At 47.2% G+C, this 25,234-nt stretch overlaps 1 protein-coding gene across 4 annotated transcripts in view; it reads right to left on the reverse strand.

Moving 5' to 3' along the window:
• The window catches only part of LOC106560244 (uncharacterized), a 240,705-nt gene that overhangs the window by 142,906 nt on the left and 72,565 nt on the right, over nucleotides 1-25,234 (reverse strand). For all 4 annotated transcript variants that reach the window (XM_082964905.1, XM_082964904.1, XM_082964903.1 and 1 more), the window contains exon 17: nucleotides 22,756-22,809. In XM_082964905.1, the coding sequence (XP_082821031.1) occupies nucleotides 22,756-22,809 (54 nt within the window). The remainder of the gene's footprint in view (nucleotides 1-22,755; nucleotides 22,810-25,234) is intronic.

A 25,234-nucleotide genomic window follows, 5' to 3' on the forward strand; every position in this document is an offset into this window, starting at 1 on the left:
ACATCACTATCTCTATGTGTTACCCCTCTCCTCTACATCACTATCTCTATGTGTTACCACTCTCCTCTACATCACTATCTCTATATGTTACCACTCTCCTCTACATCACTGTGGACCAGGGCTGCCATTGGAAAACCCTAAACACCATTATCTCTATGTGTTACCACTCTCCTCTACATCACTGTGGACCAGGGCTGCCATTGGAAAACCCTAAACACCACTATCTCTATGTGTTACCACTCTCCTCTACACCACTATCTCTATGTGTTACCACTCTCCTCTACATCACTATCTCTATGTGTTACCACTCTCCTCTACATCACTGTGGACCAGGGCTGCCATTGGAAAACCCTAAACACCACTATCTCTATGTGTTACCACTCTCCTCTACATCACTATCTCTGTGTTACCACTCTCCTCTACATCACTGTGGACCAGGGCTGCCATTGGAAAACCCAAAACACAACTATCTCTGTGTTACCACTCTCCTCTACACCACGATCTCTATGTGTTACCACTCTCCTCTACATCACTATCTCTGTGTTACCACTCTCCTCTTCACCACTATCTCTATGTGTTACCACTCTCCTCTACACCCCTTTCTCTAGATGTTACCAATCTCCTCTACACCACTATCTCTATGTTACCACTCTCCTCTACATCACTCTCTCTATATGTTACCACTCTCCTCTACACCACTGTCTCTATGTGTTACCACTCTCCTCTAAATCACTATCTCTGTATGTTACCACTCTCCTCTATACCACTATCTGTATGTGTTACTACTCTCCTCTACACCACTATCTCTAGATGTTACCAATCTCCTCTACACCACTATCTCTATGTGTTACCACTCTCCTCTACACCACTGTCTCTATGTGTTACCACTCTCCTCTAAATCACTATCTCTGTATGTTACCACTCTCCTCTATACCACTATCTGTATGTGTTACTACTCTCCTCTACACCACTATCTCTAGATGTTACCAATCTCCTCTACACCACTATCTCTATGTGTTACCATTCTCCTCTACATCACTATCTCTACTTGTTACCACTCTCCTCTACATCACTATCTCTATGTGTTACCACTCTCCTCTACATCACTAGATGTTACCACTCTCCTCTACACCACTATCTCCTAGTGTTACCACTCTCCTCTACATCACTATCTCTACATGTTACCACTCTCCTCTACACCACTATCTCTATGTGTTATCACTCTCCTCTACATCACTATCTGTATGTGTTACCATTCTCCTCTACATCACTAGATGTTACCACTCTCCTCTACACCACTATCTCCTAGTGTTACCACTCTCCTCTACATCACTATCTCTACGTGTTACCACTCTCCTCTACACCACTATCTCTATGTGTTATCACTCTCCTCTACATCACTATCTGTATGTGTTACCATTCTCCTCTACATCACTAGATGTTACCACTCTCCTCTACACCACTATGTCTATATGTTACCACTGTCCTCTACACCACTATCTCTATGTGTTACCACTCTCCTCTACACCACTATCTCTATATGTTACCACTCTCCTCTACACTACTATCTCTATATGTTACCACTCTCCTCTACATCACTCTCTCTATATGTTACCACTCTCCTCTACATCACTGTGGACCAGGGCTGCCATTGGAAAACCCTAAACACCACTACCACTCCTGAGATACTGTTACTGTCCTTCATATCCCTATGTGTGGATCAGTGTAGTATCCAGCCATTGGTCAGTTCACAGTCATCCCTTCACTTCCCTAACATACAGTTACTATCACTCTACAACTGTAACATAGAGTCATTAGAGATAGCCCTTTCACTTGTACTGTTTTACATTGGATAGCCATGTCACACAGCAAGGCCACAGGGCTCAGCTAGTAATCCTCTCACCGTGTGACATTCACATAAAAGTGAAAAACTGGAAGGCGCACGAAGAAGAAAGTGTGTAACCAATCAGAGTGCTGAACACCAAAGCCCCGAAAGATTAGACATCGGGCGTACTCAGAGTGTACGTTATATGGCATTGTGCACTGTTGTATCACAATGGTTAATGCTAAAAATAACGGCTGGATATAAAGTGATATCATTGCTGTTGGAGAAAAACGTTTGTGTCTAAAATGGCTATTCCCTATATAATGCACTTATTTTGACCAGAGACCTATGGGCCCTGGGCAAAAGGAGTGCACTATGTAGGTATTAGGGTGCCATTTTGGAAGGAACCCCATGTCTTGAATTACTGACCATCAACTCTTCTCATAACAGCTGGGGGACATTCACTATCCTGAGAAAATCACTTCTGATCCAACAACTGTACATACAGGGATTTATCGACTTCCTTTCTGACATGTATCACGTATCTAATGGTTTGGTGAGTCCCATTCCTATCTCCTTGTTGTGAAATAAAACGCCAGCGTGTGGATCATCCCACTTGCTGTGTTTTTACTTGTTTTTTCAGTTGCAGGCAAACTATTTTCAACATAATCCCAACCGCTTTGATATTTGTGTGTTGTGAATAGTATATTGTCTCTGCTTACTCAGTCCCTTACACGAAAATGCTTAACGTTTAAAGCTAGTATCCAAGTATATATCAGCCATTGACAATCATAGCAACACACATACTGTATATGACAGATGGCTTTGTGACATCGTCATCATCATCATCATCATCATCATTATCACACTAACAAAGACCACAAGATTGATAATTTGTCCTTCACATAAACACCAAAAAATCCTTTTGATGAATTAGCTGAAACAATTTTCAATAATGTATAATGACTATGATTTATAATCCAGATATCTAACAATGTCTTGTATTAAAGGGGTACTTCACACAATAGGCTGAGGGTAATTAGTATATAATTAGATTGACTGTACATCTATAATCACCCAGTGTCAGGGTCTGGCTAATGATCACAGAGAAAATAGAACAAGAGGGTTGTGTTCTAACTGGCACTCTATTCCCTATGTAGTGCACTAATTTTGACCAGTGAAAATACGGCTCTAGTCAAAAGTAGTGCACTATATAGGGAATATGATGCCACATGGGACACACCTAGAGTCAATACAGGAAAATGAATGGTCTGTGAAATGTAAGACTTCCCATAGCCCAGAGCCATAGGAGCTCGGTCTTCTCTCTATAATCATCTCTGTTTGATCAATAATGTGAATATACTCTTCCTCTACGATAATGACTTTATGATCCCTGTGGGGAAAATTTGGACTGCTGCTCTGTGCATACCAAACATCACATCATCAAGCATAGGCAATGACATTTACAGTGCATTCGGAAAGTTTTCAGACCCCTTACATTTTTCCACATTTTGTTACGCAGCCTTCTTCTAAAATTGATTAAATAGTTTTTTCCCCTCATCAATCTTCACACAATAGCCCATAATGACAAAGCAAAGTCAGGTTTTATGACATTTTTGCAAATGTATTAAAAAAATTATAATAATGAAATATCACATTTCCATAAGTATTCAGACCCTTTACCCAGTACTTTGTTGAAGCACATTTGGCAGCAATTACAGCCTCAAGTCTTCTTGGGTATGACTCTACAACCTTGAAGATCCTTTCAAGTTCTGTTAGGTTGGATGGAGAGCGTCGCTGCACAGCTATTTTCAGATCTCTCCAAAGATGTTCGATCTGGTTCAAGTCCGGGCTCTGGCTGGGTCACTCAAGGACATTCAGAGACTTGTACCAAAGCCACTCCTGCGTTGTCTTGGCTGTGTGCTTAGGGTTGTTGTCCTGTTGAAAGGTCAACCTTCACCCCAGTCTGAGATCTTGAGTGCTCTGTATCAAGTTTTCATCAAGGATCTCTCTGTACTTTGTTCCGTTAATCTTTTCCTCGATCTTGACTAGTCTCCCAGTCCCTGCCGCTTAAAAACATCACACAGCATGATGCTGCCACCACCATGCTTCACCGTAGGAATGGTATTGGACAGGTGATGAGCGATGCCAGGTTTCCTCCAGATGTGACGCTTGGCATTCAGGCCAAAGAGTTCAATCTTGGATTTATCAGACCAGAGAATCTTGTTTCTCATGGTCTGAGAGTCCTTTAGGTGCATTGTGGCAAACTCCAAGCAGGCTGGCATGTGCCTTTTACTGAGGAGTGGCTTCCGCCTGGCCACTCTACCCTAAAGGCCTGATTGGTGGAGTGATGCAGAGATGGTTGTCCTTCTGGAAGGTTCTCCCATCTCTGGAGCTCTGTCAGAGAGACCATCGGGCTCTTGGTCACCTCCAGGGCTCTTGGTCACCTTTTGCTCTGACATACACTGTCAACTGTGGGACCTTATATAGACAGGTGTGTGCCCTTCCAAATCATGTCCAATCAATTAAATTTACCCCAGGTGGGCTCCAATCAAGTTGTAGAAACATCTCAAGGATGATCAATGAAAACAGGATGCACCTGAGTATAAATTCGAGTCTCATAGCAAATGCTCTGAATACGTATGTAAATAAGGTATCTTTTCTTTAAAGAAATTTGCAAACATTTCTCAAAACCTCTTTTCGCTTTGTCATGATGGGGTATTGTGTGTAGATTGTCGAGGATACATTTTTTAAAATCCATTTTAGAACGTAACGTAACAAAATGTGTCTTTCATTTGAAAAAGTGAAAGGTTCTGAATCCTTTCTAAATGAACTGTACATGTGGATAGTATTGCTGTATCCTGTTTCAGTACTACCGCATTAGAGCTGAATAGGAAGTGATTTTTTTCAGTAGAGGATGGTGTTTTGGCTTGTGACGCTATGCTACGCCACTCCATGCTATGTCATGTTACAATATTTAATGTTATGTTACAATATGTAATGTTATCTTATGTTATGATACAATATGTCATGTTATCTTATGTCATGTTATCTTATGTCATGTTATCTTATGTCATGTTCAATACTTCATGTTTGTCACGCCCTGACCTGAGAGAGCCATCTTTCTCTGTTTAGTTAGGTCAGGGTGTGATATGGGGTGGGCATTCTATGCATTTTATTTCTATGTTTTGGCCAGGTATGGTTTCCAATCAGAGGCAGCTGTCTATCGTTGTCTCTGATTGGAAACCATACTTAGGCAGCCTTTTCCCACCTGTGTTTTGTGGGTAGTTGTTTTCTGTTTTGTATTTCGTTACCTGACGGAACTGTTTGGCTTTTCGTTTTGTTTCTTTGTTCTAGTGTTTCATTGTTAAATAAATAATAATGAACACTTACCACGCTGCGCTTTGGTCCCCTCTCTACGATAGCCGTAACAGAACTACCCACCACCAAAGGACCAAGCAGCGTGATCAGGAGGACTGGACCTGGGAGGAAATCCTGGATGGGGCAGGACCCTGGACAAGGCCTGGGGAGTATTGCCATCCGCAAGAGGAGTTAGAGGCAGTGAAAGTGGAATGACGATACTATGAGGAACAAGCACGGCAACAACGGAAGCCCGAGAGGCATCACCCCCTAAAAGAAAATTGTGGGGGCACATGGGGAGATTGGCGAAGTCGGGGTTGAGACCTGAGCATGGCACGCAATGGCACGAAGCCTCCAGTGATAATCCATGGCACGGAGCCTCCAGTGATAATCCATGGCCCGGAGCCTCCAGTGATGATCCATGGCCCGGAGCCTGTAGTGTTGATCCATGGCACGAAGCCTCCAGTGATAATCCATGGCACAAAGCCTCCAGTCATAATCCATGGCCCGGAGCCTGTAGGGATAATCCATGGCAGGAAGCCTGTAGGGATGATCCATGGCAAGAAGCCTGTAGGGATGATCCATGGCACGAAGCCTCCAGTAATAATCCATGGCCCGGAGCCTCCAGTGATGATCCATGGCACAAAGCCTCCAGTGATGATCCATGGCGCGGAACCTGTAGCGGTGATCCATGGCACGGAGCCTGCAGCAACGGTCCCCGGTCCGGAACCTACAGCGACGCTCTCCAGTCCGGAGCCTCCAGCGACGCTCTCCAGTCCGGAGCCTCCAGCGACGCTCTCCAGTACGGAACCTCCTGAGACGGCCTGCAGCCCGGAACCTCCTGAGACGGCCTGCAGCCCGGAACCTCCTGAGACGGCCTGCAGCCCGGAACCTCCTGAGACGGCCTGCAGCCCGGAACCTCCTGAGACGGCCTGCAGCCCAGAGTCTTCAGCGGCGGTCTGCAGCCCAGAGTCTTTAGCGGCGGTCTGCAGCCCAGAGTCTTCAGCGGCGGCCTGCAGCCCAGAGTCTTCAGCAGCGGTCGGCAGTTCAGAGCCTCCGGCGATGATCCACGGTCTGGTTCCTCCGGCGACACAGAAGCGGTGGGATCAGCGGGCGGTGTGGGGGCTATGCCCCGAACCAGAGCCGCCGCCAAGTATAGATGCCCACCCAGACCCTCCCCTATAGGTTCAGGTTTGTGGCCGGGAGTCAGCACCTTTGGTGGGGGGGGGGGGGGGGGGGTACCGTCACACCCTGACCTGAGAGAACCGTTTTTCTCTGTTTAGTTAGGTCAGGTTGTGATATGGGGTGGGCATTCTATGTATTTTATTTCTATGTTTTGGCCAGGTATGGTTTCCAATCAGAGGCAGCTGTCTATCGTTGTCTCTGATTGGGAACCATACTTAGGCAGCCTTTTTCCCACCTGTGTTTTGTGGGTAGTTGTTTTGTATTTCGTTACCTGACAGAACTGTTTGGCTTTTCGTTTTGTTTCTTTGTTCTAGTGTTTCATTGTTAAATAAATATAATGAACACTTACCACGCTGCGCTTTGGTCCCCTCTCTACAACAGCCGTAACAATGTTATGTTACAATATGTCATGTTATCTTGTGTCATGTTACAATATGCGGTCCGACTCATCCCAAACCATCTCATTTTGGTTGAGGTTGTGTGATTGTGGAGACCAGATCATCTGATGCAGCACTCCATCACTCTCCTTCTTGGTCAAATAGCCCTTACACAGCCTGGAGGTGTGTTGGATTATTGTTCTGTTGATAAACATATGATAGTCCCACTAAGCCCAAACCAGATGGTATGGCGTATGGCTGCAGAATGCTGTGGTAGCCATGCTGGTTAAGTGTGCCTTGAATTCTAAATAAATCACAGTGTCACCAGCAAAGCACCCCCACACCATAACACCTCCTCCTCCATGCTTCAAGGTGGGATATACACATTTACATTTACATTTAAATCATTTAGCAGACGCTCTTATCCAGAGATAATTTTTTCACCCACACCGCGTCTCACAAAGACACGGCGGTTGGAACCAAAAATATACAATTTGGACTCAAGACCAAAGGACACATTTCCACTGGTCTAATGTCCATTGCTCGTGTTTCTTGGCCCAAGCAAGTCTCTTCTTCTTAATGGTGTCCTTTAGTAGTGGCTTCTTTGCAGCAACTCGACCATGAAGGCCTGATTCACACAGTCTCCTCTGAACAGTTGATGTTTAGATGTGTCTGTTACTTGACCTCCGTGAAGCATTTATTTGGGCTGCAATTTCTGAGGCTGGTAACTCTAATGAACTTATCCTCTGCAGCAGACGTAACGCTGGGTCTTCCTTTCCTGTGGCGGTCCTCATAGCGCTTGGGTTATCTTCTGTATACCACCCTTACCTTATCGCAACACAACTGATTGGCTCAAACGCATTAAGAAAGAAAGAAATTCCACAAATTAACTTTTAACAAGGCACGCCTGTTAATTGAGATGCATTCCAGGTGACTACCTCATGAAGCTGGTTGAATGAATGCCAAAAGTGTGCAAAGCTGTCAACAAGGCAAAGGGTGACAACTTTGAATAATCTCAAATATAAAATATATATATTATACACATTTTTTTCGGTACTACATGATTCCATATGTGTTATTTCATAGTTTTGATGTCTTCACTATTATTCTACAATGTAGAAAATAGTAAAAAATAAAGAAAAACCCTTGAACATGTAGGTGTTCGAAAACTGAAAAACATGTAATTATGTAACATCTCCCTTGGTGTCCCTGCCAATCACACACCCACTCTCTCTGCTGACTGACTGACTGACTCTCTCTGCTGACTGACTGACTCTCTCTGCTGACTGACTGACTGACTCTCTCTGCTGACTGACTGACTGACTCTCTCTGCTGACTGACTGACTCTCTCTGCTGACTGACTGACTGACTCTCTCTGCTGACTGCACGACTGTCTCTGCTGACTAAGTGACTGACTGACTGTCTCTGCTGACTGACTGACTGTCTCTGCTGACTGACTGACTGTCTCTGCTGACTGACTGACTGACTGACTATCTCTGCTGACTGACTGACTGACTGTCTCTGCTGACTGACTGACTGTCTCTGCTGACTGACTGCACGACTGGCTCTGCTGACTGATTGCACGACTGTCTCTGCTGACTGACTGCACGACTGTCTCTGCTGACTGACTGCACGACTGTCTCTGCTCACTGACTGCACGACTGTGTCTGCTGACTGACTGACTGACTGTCTCTGCTGACTGACTGACTGACTGTCTCTGCTGACTGACTGTCTGTCTCTGCCGACTGACTGACTGACTGTCTCTGCTGACTGACTGACTCTCTGCCGACTGACTGACTGACTGTCTCTGCTGACTGACTGACTGACTGTCTCTGCTGACTGACTGCACAACTGTCTCTGCTGACTGACTGCACGACTGTCTCTGCTGACTGACTGACTGTCTCTGCTGACTGACTGACTGACTCTGCTGACTGACTGACTCTACTGACTGACTGACTGACTCTGCTGACTGACTGACTGACTCTGCTGACTGACTGACCAACTGACTGTCTCTACCGACTGACTGACTCTCTCTGCTGACTGACTGACTGACTCTGCTGACTGACTGACTGACTCTGCTGACTGACTGACTGACTGACTGTCTCTGCCGACTGACTGACTGTCTGACTGTCTCTGCTGACTGACTGACTGTCTGTGCTGACTGACTGACTGACTGTCTCTGCTGACTGACTGACTGACTGTCTCTGCTGACTGACTGCACAACTGTCTCTGCTGACTGACTGCACGACTGTCTCTGCTGACTGACTGACTGTCTATGCTGACTGACTGACTGACTCTGCTGACTGACTGACTCTGCTGACTGACTGACTGACTGACTGACTCTGCTGACTGACTGACTGACTCTGCTGACTGACTGACCAACTGACTGTCTCTGCCGACTGACTGACTCTCTCTGCTGACTGACTGACTGACTCTGCTGACTGACTGACTGACTCTGCTGACTGACTGACTGACTGTCTCTGCCGACTGACTGACTGTCTGACTGTCTCTGCTGACTGACTGACTGACTGACTGTCTCTGCTGACTGCACGACTGTCTCTGTTGACTAAGTGACTGACTGACTGACTGTCTCTGCTGACTGACTGACTGTCTCTGCTGACTGACTGACTGACTGACTGACTATCTCTGCTGACTGACAGACTGACTGTCTCTGCTGACTGACTGCACGACTGTCTCTGCTGACTGACTGCACGACTGTCTCTGCTGACTGACTGCACGACTGTCTCTGCTGACTGACTGCACGACTGACTCTGCTGACTGACTGACTGACTGACTGTCTCTGCTGACTGACTGTCTGTCTCTGCCGACTGACTGACTGACTGACTGTCTCTGCTGACTGACTGACTGTCTCTGCTGACTGACTGACTGACTGTCTCTGCTGACTGACTGACTGTCTCTGCTGACTGACTGACTGACTGTCTCTGCTGACTGACTGACTGACTAACTGTCTCTGCTGACTAACTGCACGACTGTCTCTGCTGACTGACTGACTGTCTCTGCTGACTGACTGACTGACTCTGCTAACTGACTGACTCTGCTGACTGACTGACTGACTGACTGACTGACTGACTCTGCTGACTGACTGACTGACTGACTGACTGACTCTGCTGACTGACTGACTGACCAACTGACTGTCTCTGCCGACTGACTGACTCTCTCTGCTGACTGACTGACTGACTCTGCTGACTGACTGACTGACTCTGCTGACTGACTGACTGACTGTCTCTGCCGACTGACTGACTGACTGTCTCTGCTGACTGACTGACTGTCTCTGCTGACTGACTGACTGACTGACTCTGCTGACTGACTGACTGACTGACTGACTGTCTCTGCCGACTGACTGACTCTCTCTGCTGACTGGCTGACTGACTCTGCTGACTGACTGACTGACTCTGCTGACTGACTGACTGACTGTCTCTGCCGACTGACTGACTGACTGTCTCTGCTGACTGACTGACTGACTGGCTGACTGACTGACTTACTGTCTCTGCTGACTAACTGACTGACTGACTGCCGACTGACTGACTGACTGTCTCTGCTGACTGACTGACTGACTGCCGACTGACTGACTGACTGTCTCTGCTGACTGACTGACTGACTGTCTCTGCTGACTGACTGACTGACTGACTGACTGACTGTCTCTGCTGACTGACTGACTGACTGACTGACTGACTGACTGACTGACTGACTGACTGACTGACTGGCTGACTGACTGACTGTCTCTGCTGACTGACTGACTGACTGCCGACTGACTGACTGACTGTCTCTGCTGACTGACTGACTGACTGTCTCTGCTGACTGACTGACTGACTGACTGACTGTATCTGCTGACTGACTGACTGACTAGGTCATCTATTGCTTTCCATCCTTTCATCAGTCTGTTTTGTCCTCTGCTATTTGACCAGACTGGCATGCTGCTCATGTGCTGTTGTGGCTCCCACGCAATGCCATTTTACAGCTAAGGTACAAGGACAGATAGCTCCTCTCAACAAAGAGGCTGCCATTTTGGAAGATGATGATGGTGGGAGGTTAAAGATTTCAGACGAAAGAAGAGGTCAGAATGTGACACATGTCTGTTATGGCACATAGGCTAGGATAAGTTTACTCTTCCTGAGACGTCTCCATGGTATAGTCACAAATACACTCTCCACGTTTAGTCACGTATGCTTTCCACGTGTTGCTTGTCTGCTAAACTCTACTCTACCCGAGTGGTAAAGTCACCTAGGTCCTGTATGCTGTCTATGTACTGTGTGTCACCACTTCTACTCAACACTTTGTGTTCAGTAACTCACAACGTAACTCACAACGAAGAAGTAAAGTTGGTGAATCTCAAGACCAAAATAAATCCTCTGTACTAGAGAGGATCATTCAGAATTAATCTCCTCAGTACACATCCGACATCCGTAGCCAGATGACTTGTTCTGTGGAGGGTCCTCAAGGCTTGCTAGAGTTTCATCCGTTATCCAGTCCCTGATTCAGACTGTGTCTCATAAAAACAAATGCTGCACAATACGTGTGTCTCTCCGAGCCATGCGTTCCCCAAAACCATGCAAGACTAAGGCAAGAGGCCTCTCCTTCCTGCCACTACAGTACAGTGTGTATGCCCCAAGTCGGTTCCTCTTCCTGATGCACAATACATCAAACACTAAAGTGAATTATTAACAATAGACAATTATTGTAAAAACATGTAAGAAATCATTTATTTGATTGTGCTAATCTCTACTCTGTTCTACTCTGCTGCTAAACAATGAACAAAGCTAATCAGATATAATATACCAACCAAAACAAGGGAATCACTATACCATAGATTTCTGGCTTAATTTTAGCAGAGGGCTTTAAATACATTTAACAGGTACAGTCATGCTTCTAATAAGGCGTATGTCTCCCATAGGGCATGGCTCAGAGCTCCAGTATGTCTCCCATAGGGCATGGCTCAGAGCTCCAGTATGTCTCCCATAGGGCATGGCTCAGAGCTCCAGTATGTCTCCCATAGGGCATGGCTCAGAGCTCCAGTATGTCTCCCATAGGGCATGGCTCAGAGCTCCAGTATGTCTCCCATAGGGCATGGCTCAGAGCTCCAGCACCTAGCCTGCTTTGTGTGATATACACACACTTATTCATCCACAGCTACCCACTTCCTTGCCCAGCGGTAAACACATGTTTGTATTGAATCCACACACTACTCTGCAGCTAGCAGCTTCCCAAAGCAGTGTACATTGTGATAAACCAGCTTGGAGCAGTGTGATGTGAGCAGTGTGCTCCTGTGTGATGTGAGCAGTGTGCTCCTGTGTGTGATGTGAGCAGTGTGCTCCTGTGTGTGATGTGAGCAGTGTGCTCCTGTGTGATGTGAGCAGTGTGCTCCTGTGTGATGTGAGCGGTGTGCTCCTGTGTGATGTGAGCAGTGTGCTCCTGTGTGATGTGAGCGGTGTGCTCCTGTGTGTGATGTGAGCAGTGTGCTCCTGTGTGATGTGAGCAGTGTGCTCCTGTGTGTGATGTGAGCAGTGTGCTCCTGTGTGATGTGAGCAGTGTGCTCCTGTGTGATGTGAGCGGTGTGCTCCTGTGTGTGATGTGAGCGGTGTGCTCCAGTGTGTGATGTGAGCAGTGTGCTCCTGTGTGATGTGAGCAGTGTGCTCCTGTGTGATGTGAGCAGTGTGCTCCTGTGTGATGTGAGCAGTGAGCTCCTGTGTGATGTGAGCAGTGTGCTCCTGTGTGATGTGAGCAGTGTGCTCCTGTGTGTGATGTGAGCAGTGTGCTCCTGTGTGATGTGAGCAGTGTGCTCCTGTGTGATGTGAGCAGTGTGCTCCTGTGTGTGATGTGAGCAGTGAGCTCAATGTGTGTGATGTGAGCAGTGTGCTCCTGTGCGATGTGAGCAGTGTGCTCCTGTGTGATGTGAGCAGTGTGCTCCTGTGTGATGTGAGCAGTGTGCTCCTGTGTGATGTGAGCAGTGTGCTCCTGTGTGATGTGAGCAGTGTGCTCCTGTGTGTGATGTGAGCAGTGTGCTCCTGTGTGATGTGAGCAGTGAGCTCCTGTGTGATGTGAGCAGTGTGCTCCTGTGTGATGTGAGCAGTGTGCTCCTGTGTGATGTGAGCAGTGTGCTCCTGTGTGTGATGTGAGCAGTGTGCTCCTGTGTGTGATGTGAGCAGTGTGCTCCTGTGTGATGTGAGCAGTGTGCTCCTGTGTGTGATGTGAGCAGTGTGCTCCTGTGTGTGATGTGAGCAGTGTGCTCCTGTGTGTGATGTGAGCAGTGTGCTCCTGTGTGTGATGTGAGCAGTGTGCTCCTGTGTGATGTGAGCAGTGTGCTCCTGTGTGATGTGAGCAGTGTGCTCCTGTGTGTGATGTGAGCAGTGTGCTCCTGTGTGATGTGAGCAGTGTGCTCCTGTGTGATGTGAGCAGTGTGCTCCTGTGTGATGTGAGCAGTGTGCTCCTGTGTGTGATGTGAGCAGTGTGCTCCTGTGTGATGTGAGCAGTGAGCTCCTGTGTGATGTGAGCAGTGTGCTCCTGTGTGATGTGAGCAGTGTGCTCCTGTGTGTGATGTGAGCAGTGTGCTCCTGTGTGTGATGTGAGCAGTGTGCTCCTGTGTGTGATGTGAGCAGTGTGCTCCTGTGTGTGATATGAGCAGTGTGCTCCTGTGTGTGATGTGAGCAGTGTGCTCCTGTGTGTGATGTGAGCAGTGTGCTCCTGTGTGTGATATGAGCAGTGTGCTCCTGTGTGTGATGTGAGCAGTGTGCTCCTGTGTGTGATGTGAGCAGTGAGCTCCTGTGTGATGTGAGCAGTGTGCTCCTGTGTGATGTGAGCAGTGTGCTCCTGTGTGATGTGAGCAGTGTGCTCCTGTGTGTGATGTGAGCAGTGTGCTCCTGTGTGATGTGAGCAGTGTGCTCCTGTGTGATGTGAGCAGTGTGCTCCTGTGTGTGATGTGAGCAGTGTGCTCCTGTGTGATGTGAGCAGTGTGCTCCTGTGTGTGATGTGAGCAGTGTGCTCCTGTGTGATGTGAGCAGTGTGCTCCTGTGTGTGATGTGAGCAGTGTGCTCCTGTGTGTGATGTGAGCAGTGTGCTCCTGTGTGATGTGAGCAGTGTGCTCCTGTGTGATGTGAGCAGTGTGCTCCTGTGTGTGATGTGAGCAGTGTGCTCCTGTGTGATGTGAGCGGTGTGTGTTTCAGCTTGAAGGGAGAGTGAGGAGTACATAGTCCAGTGTGGGTTGTGTCCCCTAATATAATGACATGGTCTTTTTTTTTTTTAAACTAGGCAAGTCAGTCAAGAACAAATTCTTATTTACAATGGCGGCCTACTCCGGCTAAACCCGGACAACGCTGGGCCAATTGTGTCGCCTCCGTATGGGACTCCCAATCACGGCCGGTTGTGATACAGCCTGCATTCGAACCAGGGTGTCTGTAGTGATACCTCTAGCACTGAGATGCAGTGCCTCAGACCGCTGAACCAGGATGTCTGTAGTGATACCTCTAGCACTGAGATGCAGTGCCTCAGACCGCTGAACCAGGGTGTCTGTGGTGATACCTCTAGCACTGAAATGCAGTGCCTCAGACCGCTGAACCAGGATGTCTGTAGTGATACCTCTAGTACTGAGATGCAGTGCCTCAGACCGCTGAACCAGGATGTCTGTAGTGATACCTCTAGCACTGAGATGCAGTGCCTCAGACCGCTGAACCAGGATGTCTGTAGTGATACCTCTAGCACTGAGATGCAGTGCCTCAGACCGCTGAACCAGGGTGTCTGTAGTGATACCTCTAGCACTGAGATGCAGTGCCTCAGACCGCTGAACCAGGGTGTCTGTAGTGATACCTCTAGCACTGAGATGCAGTGCCTCAGACCGCTGAACCAGGATGTCTGTAGTGATACCTCTAGCACTGAGATGCAGTGCCTCAGACCGCTGAACCAGGGTGTCTGTAGTGATACCTCTAGCACTGAGATGCTGTGCCTCAGACCGCTGAACCAGGATGTCTGTAGTGATACCTCTAGCACTGAGATGCAGTGCCTCAGACCGCTGAACCAGGATGTCTGTAGTGATACCTCTAGCACTGAGATGCAGTGCCTCAGACCGCTGAACCAGGATGTCTGTAGTGATACCTCTAGCACTGAGATGCAGTGCCTCAGACCGCTGAACCAGGATGTCTGTAGTGATACCTCTAGCACTGAGATGCAGTGCCTCAGACCGCTGAACCAGGATGTCTGTAGTGATACCTCTAGCACTGAGATGCAGTGCCTCAGACCGCTGAACCAGGGTGTCTGTAGTGATACCTCTAGCACTGAGATGCAGTGCCTCAGACCGCTGAACCAGGGTGTCTGTAGTGATACCTCTAGCACTGAGATGCAGTGCCTCAGACCGCTGAACCAGGATGTCTGTAGTGATACCTCTAGCACTGAGATGCAGTGCCTCAGACCACTGAACCAGGGTGTCTGTAGTGATACCTCTAGCACTGAGATGCAGTGCCTCAGACCGCTGAACCAGGATGTCTGTAGTGATACCTCTAGCACTGAGATGCAGTGCCTCAGACCGCTGAACCAGGATGTCTGTAGTGATACCTCTAGCACTGAGATGCAGTGCCTCAGACCGCTGAACCAGCGTGTCTGTAGTGATACCTCTAGCACTGAGATGCAGTGCCTCAGACCGCTGAACCAGGATGTCTGTAGTGTTACCTCTAGCACTGAGATGCAGTGCCTCAGACCGCTGAACCAGGATGTCTGTAGTGATACCTCTAGCACTGAGATGCAGTGTCTCAGACCGCTGAACCAGGATGTCTGTAGTGATACCTCTAGCACTGAGATGCAGTGCCTCAGACCGCTGAACCAGGATGTCTGTAGTGATACCTCTAGCACTGAGATGCAGTGCCTCAGACCGCTGAACCAGGATGTCTGTAGTGATACCTCTAGCACTGAGATGCAGTGTCTCAGACCGCTGAACCAGGATGTCTGTAATGATACCTCTAGCACTGAGATGCAGTGTCTCAGACCGCTGTTCCACTCAGGAGCCCATTGTACCAGCGTTGTAGTAGAGCTAGTTAGTAGTGAAGGGAGGAAGGAGAGCAACACTGTGATTCTGTTGATAGCTCAGAAGATGAGTCCAGATGTATTGCTCTAACAGGGAAGTTATTCAGTTACTCAGTTATCGGTTCAGTCTTATTGTAACCGATGTGAAATGGCTAGTTAGTTAGCGGTGGTGCGCGCTAATAGCGTTTCAATCAGTGACGTCACTCGCTCTGAGACCTGAAGTGGTTGTTCCCCTTGCGTTGCAAGTGCCGCGGCTTTTGTGGCGCGATGGGTAACGATGCTTCGTGGGTGTCAGTTGTTGATGTGTGCAAGGGTCCCTGGTTCGAGCCCAGGTTGGGGCGAAGAGAGGGACGGAACCTACACTGTTACATTGATGCTGTTGACCCGGATCATTGGTTGCTGCGGAAAAGGAGGAGGTCAAAAGGGGGGTGAGTGTAACCGATGTGAAATGGCTAGTTAGTTAGCGGTGGTGCGCGCTAATAGTGTTTCAATCAGTGACGTCACTCGCTCTGAGACCTGAAGTGGTTGTTCCCCTTGCGTTGTGGCGCGATGGGTAACGATGCTTCGTGGGGTGTCAGTTGTTGATGTGTGCAAGGGTCCCTGGTTCGAGCCCAGGTTGGGGCGAGGAGAGGGGCGGAAGCTATACTGTTACATTATCACAGACCCTAATTGTCACGATCGTCAAAAGGATTAGACCAAGGTGCAGCGTGGTGAGTGTTCATCTTATTATTTATTTTAAATCAGAACACTTAAACAAAATAATAAACAAATACAAACGACCGTAACGTCTTGCAGGCTAATAATGAGCAGTACAAAAATAAGATCCTACAACTTCAGGTGGGAAAGGCTGCCTAAGTATGGTTCCTAATCAGAGACAACGATAGACAGCTGCCTCTGATTAGGAACCATACTCGGCTCAACACAAAGAAATAGACACCATAGAATGCCCACCCCACACCCTGACCTAACCACATAGAGAAACAAACCATCTCTCTCAGGGCGTGACACTAATGCCCAGAAGCTGCCAACGCCAACAAGTTTCCCACTGTCAAATCCCAAATCCTCACGTCTCATTCCCTTTAACATGCACAAAACAACATGCTCCTTTCAAAGTACTCAGTCCTGACTTCTCTCTGTCTTATAACAGACCCAAATGTCACACTATTCCATTTGTAGCGCACTATTTATTACAAGGGTGCATAGGGCTATACAGAAAAATAGTGCTCTATTTAGGGAATAGCCATTTGGGACACAACCTGATGTCCATTTGCTGCCAATGCCGAGCAGCTTTACAGTGTAAAACCCCCAGATCCCTACACCACCGCTCCCCTAGTCCCTGTTCCTCTCTGGTCCAGTGTAGGACACAGCCAACCTACAATGACGACATGAAGCTTAGCACATCATCACAGGAGCTTCTGATTCATATTTGACTGTGTCGCCAGCGGCAAGGAGAGACATCCTTTTAACAGGCACCCTCCTCTTCCCTTTGGATCTCCTGCAGAGTGTTAGAGCCTGCGTCCCAAATGGCACCCCTGTTCGCACACTACTTTAAACCAAAGCCCACAGGGTGCGCATAGGCCTCTGGTTAAAGGTAGTGCACTATATAGGTAATAGGGTGTCATTTGTGACACAGTCCTAGACTGCCATTCCCAGTCAATGCTACTGTATGCATAATGGATGGCAAGCAAGCCACATGACTATTAATGGTGCTACCCTCCACCATGGTGTGATGCAGACACAAGGCTTTATTATTGAAAACAACACACACACACACACACCACCACCTTAATGACTACAAAGTCCAACTCCAAAGCATTTCTCATCTTTCCTGCAGACTGTATGACAGTGGACTACCCCCTTACTGCCATCCTGACGTGTTGTTAAGGTCAACCATTAAAGTCATGTGATCAAACAGAGATATACAACTGTGTTGTGATTTATTATGGAGTCACATGGAGGACAGTGAAGGACCATGTTATACTGACTTGACATCCTCCTATGCTATATTTAAGCAATAAGGCATAAGGGGGTGTGGTATATGGCCAATATACCATGGCTAAGGGATAGTCTTAGGCAATATACCACGTCCCTTAGCCGTGGTATATTGGCCATATACCACACCCCATCATACCTTATTGCTATTATAAACTGGTCACCAACATAATTAGAGCAGTAAAAACAAATGTTTTGTCATATCCACGGTATACGGTCTGATATACCACGGCTGTCAGCCAATCAGCATTCAGGGCTCGAACCACCCAGTTTATATATATATTAACAGGTCTCTCTTGTAAAAGAGATTTGTCTCAATGAGAGTAGCCTGTATAAATAAAGGTACATGAATACGTCTTTGACCAGAAATGATTGAAATACACCCTTTCCTTCTCTGCTCCTGTTCCCCTGTTCCCACCTGTTCCAAAGCCCTCTTACGTCTCTTTAAAGGGAGACGTACGGTCGGGGCCTGATCGGTTGTTTTTCTTCAACTGAACAGAAGCAGACAGTGTGAGAGGGGCTGTGTTGGACGACAGCTTATACCTCAAATCAAATGTCTAATCCAATACCTTGATAGTAGCTTGATACTTCCGTCTACTCCGTAAAGGTCTTGAGCGCTCAGAGACAGTGAAGTCAAGAGATTCCGTGGCAGCTGAGGCCACCTTACCAAGTGGAAACCCAGAAGGTGTGAAAGGCAGACCTGGGTTCAAATACTATTTGAAATTGTTCAAATACTGTCGAGCGTTACCCTTCCTGAAGTGCCAGACGTGCAGATTTGGGACTATTCTATTGGTTCCATTGCGCATTGGCTAACTCAATCAAGCACAATCAAAGTATTTAAAATTATTTTCAGTAGTATTTGAACCCAGGTCTGGGAACTCACAAGGTGTAAAACTAAGGTGTAATGTTGGGTGAGGGTTTGTTAATTGGGTGAGAGATATCAACTGGCCTTCTAGCGAGAGAGAGAGTGAGAGAGTGAGAGAGACCCGACCCCAATAATACGTCTTCTTTCCTGTCCTTATTAAACCACAGGCTTCCCAAGACACAGGTTGATCAACAACTTCCCTGGGATACATGTGACAGGTTCAGAGCTTTAACCACCTAAAGCTGATTGGTGCACCATTGCGTCAAAAGTGCATAGTTTATATTTATATTAATAAAATCTGTTAGAAACTTACCAGGTTTTTGTTTTTCATTGAAAGCTGACATTCCGCTGAATAAGTGGCTCGTCGAGCTCTGGGTATCACAGCCTACGTAAGGCGATGGCAGATGTACAGTTAATCTGGATTTCCCTGGACACGTCATGGGATGGTAGTCTATTTTATCTCAACGTATACAGATCTACACTGTGTTACACAATCACAGACTTTATTGTCACTTTGTCCTAGGACGTCACACAACTAACAGGAAGTCAATTTGTGATTTCTCAGTTTCATATGGGCCACATGTGACAGCTTCAGGGCTTTAAATGGGGGAAACTTTAGCACCTTCATAGTAACCAGGAAGCCATGCAGGCCAGCAGCCATCAAAGACAGGACCTGCGGCACAAATGGAACCCTTTGTACTATTCAGAAGTAGTGCATTACCACATAGGGCTCTGCTTAGAATTAGTGCACTACCTCATAGGGCTCTGGACAAAAGTAGTGCACTACCTCATAGGGCTCTGGTCAGAAGTAGTGCACTACCTCATAGGGCTCTGGTCAGAAGTAGTGCACAACCCCATAGGGTTCTGGTCAGAAGTAGTGCACTACCCCATAGGGTTCTGGTCAGAAGTAGTGCCCTGCATACAGCAGGGAACAGGACTCCATTTGGGACCCATCCTGGGTATTAATAGAGAGGTTGTGTGTGTCTTCAACAGAAGAACATTTTTTGACACTGATTCAAATGGCCGACTGGCTTAGTGTAACGACCACTCCACTCACACATTACTACTGAAGGAGATACCCTTCCACACCTGACCTGGGTTCAATTAGTATTTGAGTTCTTTCAACAACAACAAAAAGAAGCATTTGAATGAGCCTGACTAGAGTGCCAGTTGACAGGGTTTTTGCCTATTCCTCCAGATCCATCACGCCAGGCGAGCTCAAATGAAGTGCAGTTAAAAAGAAAGAAAACAAATCATATTTGAACCCAGGCATGTTCCACACTCAAGAAGACATTAGTTTAAATGCAACTTTATTCCCCTATGGGGCTCACTGCTTTTAATGAACAGTGGTCCAAACCCAGCGAGGAAACATTACAACATGCTGATTGGACTCCAATTGGGCTCCAAACACAGACTGAAACCAATTAAAGGTGTTATGATTGGGTAGAAATTGGACATTATGTTCAAGTTCTCATAGAGGTCACGTTATAATTGTGACCTTTGACACCGAGCGATTCAGTTGCCTCCGAGGTCAGATCCGCTATGTTGCAACGTTCCACTTCTGGTGTGAGGATATAGACAGTAGCACCCGCCATCAGCTCTAACTAACTTCCCATTTGAATTCTCTCTTTCTGTCCAGGAATTCTTGCATTGAGAATGTGATTCACTGTTAGCTCATGCAGTGTCAGTGAGAGCTATGGAAAAGTTCAGGAATAGCACTAAACTGTTGATATACACTGAGTGTACTAAACATTAAGAATACCTTCATTATTAAGAACCCCCCCACTCCCCCCTTTTGCCCACAGAACAGCCTCAATTCGTCGAGTCATGGACTCAGAAAGGTGTCGAAAGCATTCCACAGGGATGCTGCTCATGTTGACTTCAATGCTTCCCACAGTTGTGTCAAGTTAGCTGGATGTCCTTTGGGTAGTGGACCATTCTTGAAAGACACGGGTAACTGTTGAGCGTAAATTACCCAGCAGCATTGCAGTTCTTGACATAAACTGGTGTGCCTGGCACCTACTACCACACCCTGTTCAAAGGAACTTACATATTTTGTCTTGCCCATTCACCCACAATCCATGTCTCAACTGTCTCAAGGCTTAAAAATCCTTATTTAACCTGTCACCTCCCTTTCATCTACACTGACTGAAGTGGATTTAACAAGTGACATCAATAAGGGATCATAGCTTTTATCTGGATTCACCTGGTCAGTCTATGCCATGGAAAGAGCAGGTCAAATCAAATCAAATCAAATTGATTTACATTTTACATTTTAGTCATTTAGCAGACGCTCTTATCCTGAGCGACTTACAGTAGTGAATGCATACATTTCATTTCATGCATTTATTATATATATATATTTTTTTTTTGTGTAACTCTGTGTTGTCGTATGTGTCGAACTGCTCTGCTTTATCTTGGCCAGGTCGCAGTTGTAAATGACAACTTGTTCTCAACTAGCCTACCTGGTTAAATTAAGGTGAAATAAAATAAATAAATAAAATCACCTAATCATGATCCTCCGTTTAGAATGCAAGTTGATTAATCAGCTGTGTTTGCTAGGGATGGAGAAAACGTGTGACACCAATCAGGCCTCTAACAAGTCATCTTTCAGCTTGCTTCTTAAGTCAATACACTATACTTACACTACTTACGTTTGAAAACCAACATAACGGGACAATCTCAACACTCCCTACAGTGCAATCCTTACAATTTGGTATTTGGTATTTTATCAGGATCCCCATTAGCTGTTGCAAAATGATCCACAGTACTGTAGTGTGTGGCTCATAACCACAGGAGGTTGGTGGCACCTAGTGGTAATGACTGGAGCGGAATCAATGGAATGGTATCAAATACATCAAACATATGGTTTCAATGTGTTTGATGCCATTCCATTTACTCCGTTCCAGCTGTTCTCTCCTCAGCAGCCTCCTGTGTTCAAAACAGGTGGTCACAGTTTTATAGGTAGCCAGCCTTGTTTTGGAAGTTGGACCCATCCGATACTGGTAACATACAGGTGTAGGATCTTAATATGAGCCAGTTTGCTACAGCAGGAAAATAATCCTGCATTAACAGGAAATGTGCATTTTTGTAGGGGTTGATACATTTTTAGGAAGAGAAAATCAGGTCAAAAATCTTAACGTGGAAAGACTTTTAAGAAGCCTTTTTAAACCTAAAATACCTCAACTTTCTCCTGTAACAGGGTGATCAAATTAAGATCCTGCATCTGAAGCACTGCTTTGCTTTATTCTTATAACTGCAACATAACATGCATGCTGTAGTTTAATCAAGGCTAAGTTGAATGCAAAAAGATGTATGCAATCACTACTGTAAGTCGCTGTGGATAAGAGCGTCTGCTAAACCACTAAAATGTAAAAATTATATTGACCACTGCAGTACCTCTAGGAATTGGTGAGAGCTCTAAGATTGCTCGAATGTAGCAAGGGGTGAAATCCAAGTGGGCCAAGTGGGTAGAACTGGAATGTTCTTGTTTGTACAGTCACAGCCATTGTTCTTTTAACCATGTATGGCCCTTTATAGGAAACATAACACTGCTTAGGACAGCTGCCTGCTGGGACTGGCCACGTGTGCTGCCAGTCATGTTGACCTCTCTGAGACATTTATTAAACGTAGTCAAACTATTAGCATTCCCCCAGGGCTCGACCCTACCAGGCCCACCCAGGCCCTACCAGGCCCACCCAGGCCCACCCAGGCTAACTCAGGCCCCTACAGGCCGTCCCCAGGGAGGGGGTCCAGAAGCAGGAGCTAGGCCCAGCCCAGGCTAACTCAGGCCCCTACAGGCCGTCCCCAGGGAGGGGGTCCAGAAGCAGGAGCTAGGCCCAGCCCAGGCTAACTCAGGCCCCTACAGGCCGTCCCCAGGGAGGGGGTCCAGAAGCAGGAGCTAGGCCCAGCCCAGGCTAACTCAGGCCCCTACAGGCCGTCCCCAGGGAGGGGGTCCAGAAGCAGGAGCTAGGCCCAGCCCAGGCCCACCCAGGCCCACCCAGGCTAACTCAGGCCCCTACAGGCCGTCCCCAGGGAGGGGGTCCAGAAGCAGGAGCTAGGCCCAGCCCAGGCCACACAAAGAGTAGCAGTGCCTGTGTGTGATTGTGTGTGTGGCATTTACTCACCCTTTTGCCCTCTTTGCCCAGAGCCCCCGTCTGACCTGGCAACCCAGGGGATCCCTAGGGACAGAAGACAGAAGGGTATCAGAGCAGGGCTGTCATTTGTGTATGGCCAGGCTTTGGGTGTTGCGTTACCCGAGCTTCATGGTCTAGGCCTCTTATAGCACCAGTAACACTGGACACATAGCCTAACATTCCGCTGTTTGACACGCTATTGATATTCTGCCATTTGTTGAAATGTCGCTTCTGTGTAAGAGAGAGAGAGGGGCTGGATGCTAGCCTGGTTCCAGATCTGTTTGTGCTATCATGCCAATGCCTTCCTACTCATTGCCATGCCAAAGGAAGATTGGCTCGACAAGGACAGCAATGGACCAGGCTAGCTGGATGCTGGATGGATTCCTAGATAGGCTGGTTGGATGGCATTCAGTGTTAGAATGAGTGTGTATCCAGCTTGTTTCTGTGGAGACAGATGTAAACTCATGGCCTCATCCCAGACCTGTTGCCAATGACAATATGAGTTAAAAAGGCAGCACAGACAGATCCTGGATCAGGCTATGGGTTAACAGCTTGTTGCTTATAAAGCTGCTATGGAGACAGATGTTAGAGCCACATGTTCTCAGCACACCAGTGGAGGCTGCTGACAGGACGGTTCATAATAATGGCTGGAACGGAGCAAATGGAATGGCATCAAACACATGGAAACCATGTGTTTGATGTATTTAACACCATTCCACTGATTCCGTTCCAGTCATTACCACGAGCCTGTTCTCCCCAACCTCCTGTGCCACCAACCTCCTGTGCAGCACAAAGACCACTGGCTGCCTAGTTGGCTTAATTGCTGTATGAAAATACCTAGATCTGATTTCATTCAAGTTTAATTGCTGGTGCTGGGCGTACCGTATCTCCAGTTAAGCCAGGTAGACCCTGTCAGATGCAAAACATAGGTGTAAGACTGGTTACATAGGTGTAAGACTGGTTACATATGTGTAAGACTGGTTACATATGTGTAAGACTGGTTACATATGTGTACGACTGGTTACATAGGTGTAAGGCAGAGACAAAGTAGAGTTGCGATTCAACGGCTTAGACATGAGACGTAGGTGGCAGCGTCTACAGGCAATCACGGATTACAAAGGGAAAACCAGCCACATCGCGGACACCGACGTCTTGCTACCAGACAAGCTAAATACCTTGTTTGCGTGCTTTGAGGATAACACAGTGCCACCGACGTGTCCTGCTCCCAACGACTGTTGGCTCTTGTTCTCCGTGGATGACGGGAGTAAGACATTTAAACGTATTAACCTTCGCAAGGCTGTCGGCCCAGATGGCATCCATAGCCGCGTCCTCAGAACATGCGCAGACAAGCTGGCTGGAGTGTTTACGGACAAATTCAATCCATCCCTATTCCAGTCTGCTGTCCTCACATGCTTCAAGATGTCCACCATTGTTCCTGTTCCCAAGAAAGCTAAGGTAACTGAACAAAATGACTATCGCCCCGTAGCACTCACTTCTGTCATCATGAAGTGCTTTGAGAGACTAGTCAAGGATCATATCACCTCTACCTTTCATGACACCCTAGTCCCACTTCAATTTTCTTAATACCCCCAATAGATCCACAGACGATTAAATTGCCATTACACTGCACACTGCCCTAACCCATCTGGACAAGAGGAATACCTATGTAAGAATGCTGTTTATTGACTACAGCTCAGCCTTCAACACCATAGTACCCTCCTATCCTCCCTGTTCACCCATGACTGCGTGGCCACTCACAACTCCAACTCAATCATCAAGTTTGCAGAGGAGGTGAGGGCCCCGGCTGAGTGGTGCCAGGAAAATAACCTCTCCCTCAACGTCAACAAAACAAAGGAGCTGATGGTAGACTTCAGGAAACAGCAAAGGGAGCAAGCCTCTATCCACATCGATGGGACCGCAGTGGAGAAGGTGGAAAGCTTCAAGTTCCTAGGTGTACACATCACTGAAACTGAAATGGTCCACCCACACGGACAGTGGTGTGAAGGTGCAACAGCGCGTCCACAACCTCAGGAGGCTGAAGGAATTTGTCTTGGTCCCTAAAACCCTCACAAACTTTTACAGATGCACAATTGAGAGCATCCTGTCGGGCTGTATCACAGCCTGGTATGGCAACTGCACCGCCCGCAACCGCAGCGCTCTCCAGAGGGTGGAGAGGTCTGCCCAATGCATCACCGGGATCATACTGCCTGCCCTCCAGGACACCTACAGCACCCGATGTCACAGGAAGGCCAAAAAGATCATCAAGGACAACAACCACCCGAGCCACAGCCTGTCCACCCTGTTATCATCCAGAAGGAGAGGTCAGTACAGGTGCATCAAAGCTGGGACCGAGAGACTGAATAACAGCTTCTATCTCAAGGCCATCAGACTGTTAAATAGCCATCACTAGTCGGCTTCCACCCAGTTACTCAACCCTGCTGCCGTATATACAGGTACATAGACACGGAAT

Source organism: Salmo salar, chromosome 18 (assembly GCF_965601325.2).
Source record: "Salmo salar chromosome 18, fSalSal1, whole genome shotgun sequence".
Classification (NCBI taxonomy): Eukaryota; Metazoa; Chordata; class Actinopteri; order Salmoniformes; family Salmonidae; genus Salmo; species Salmo salar.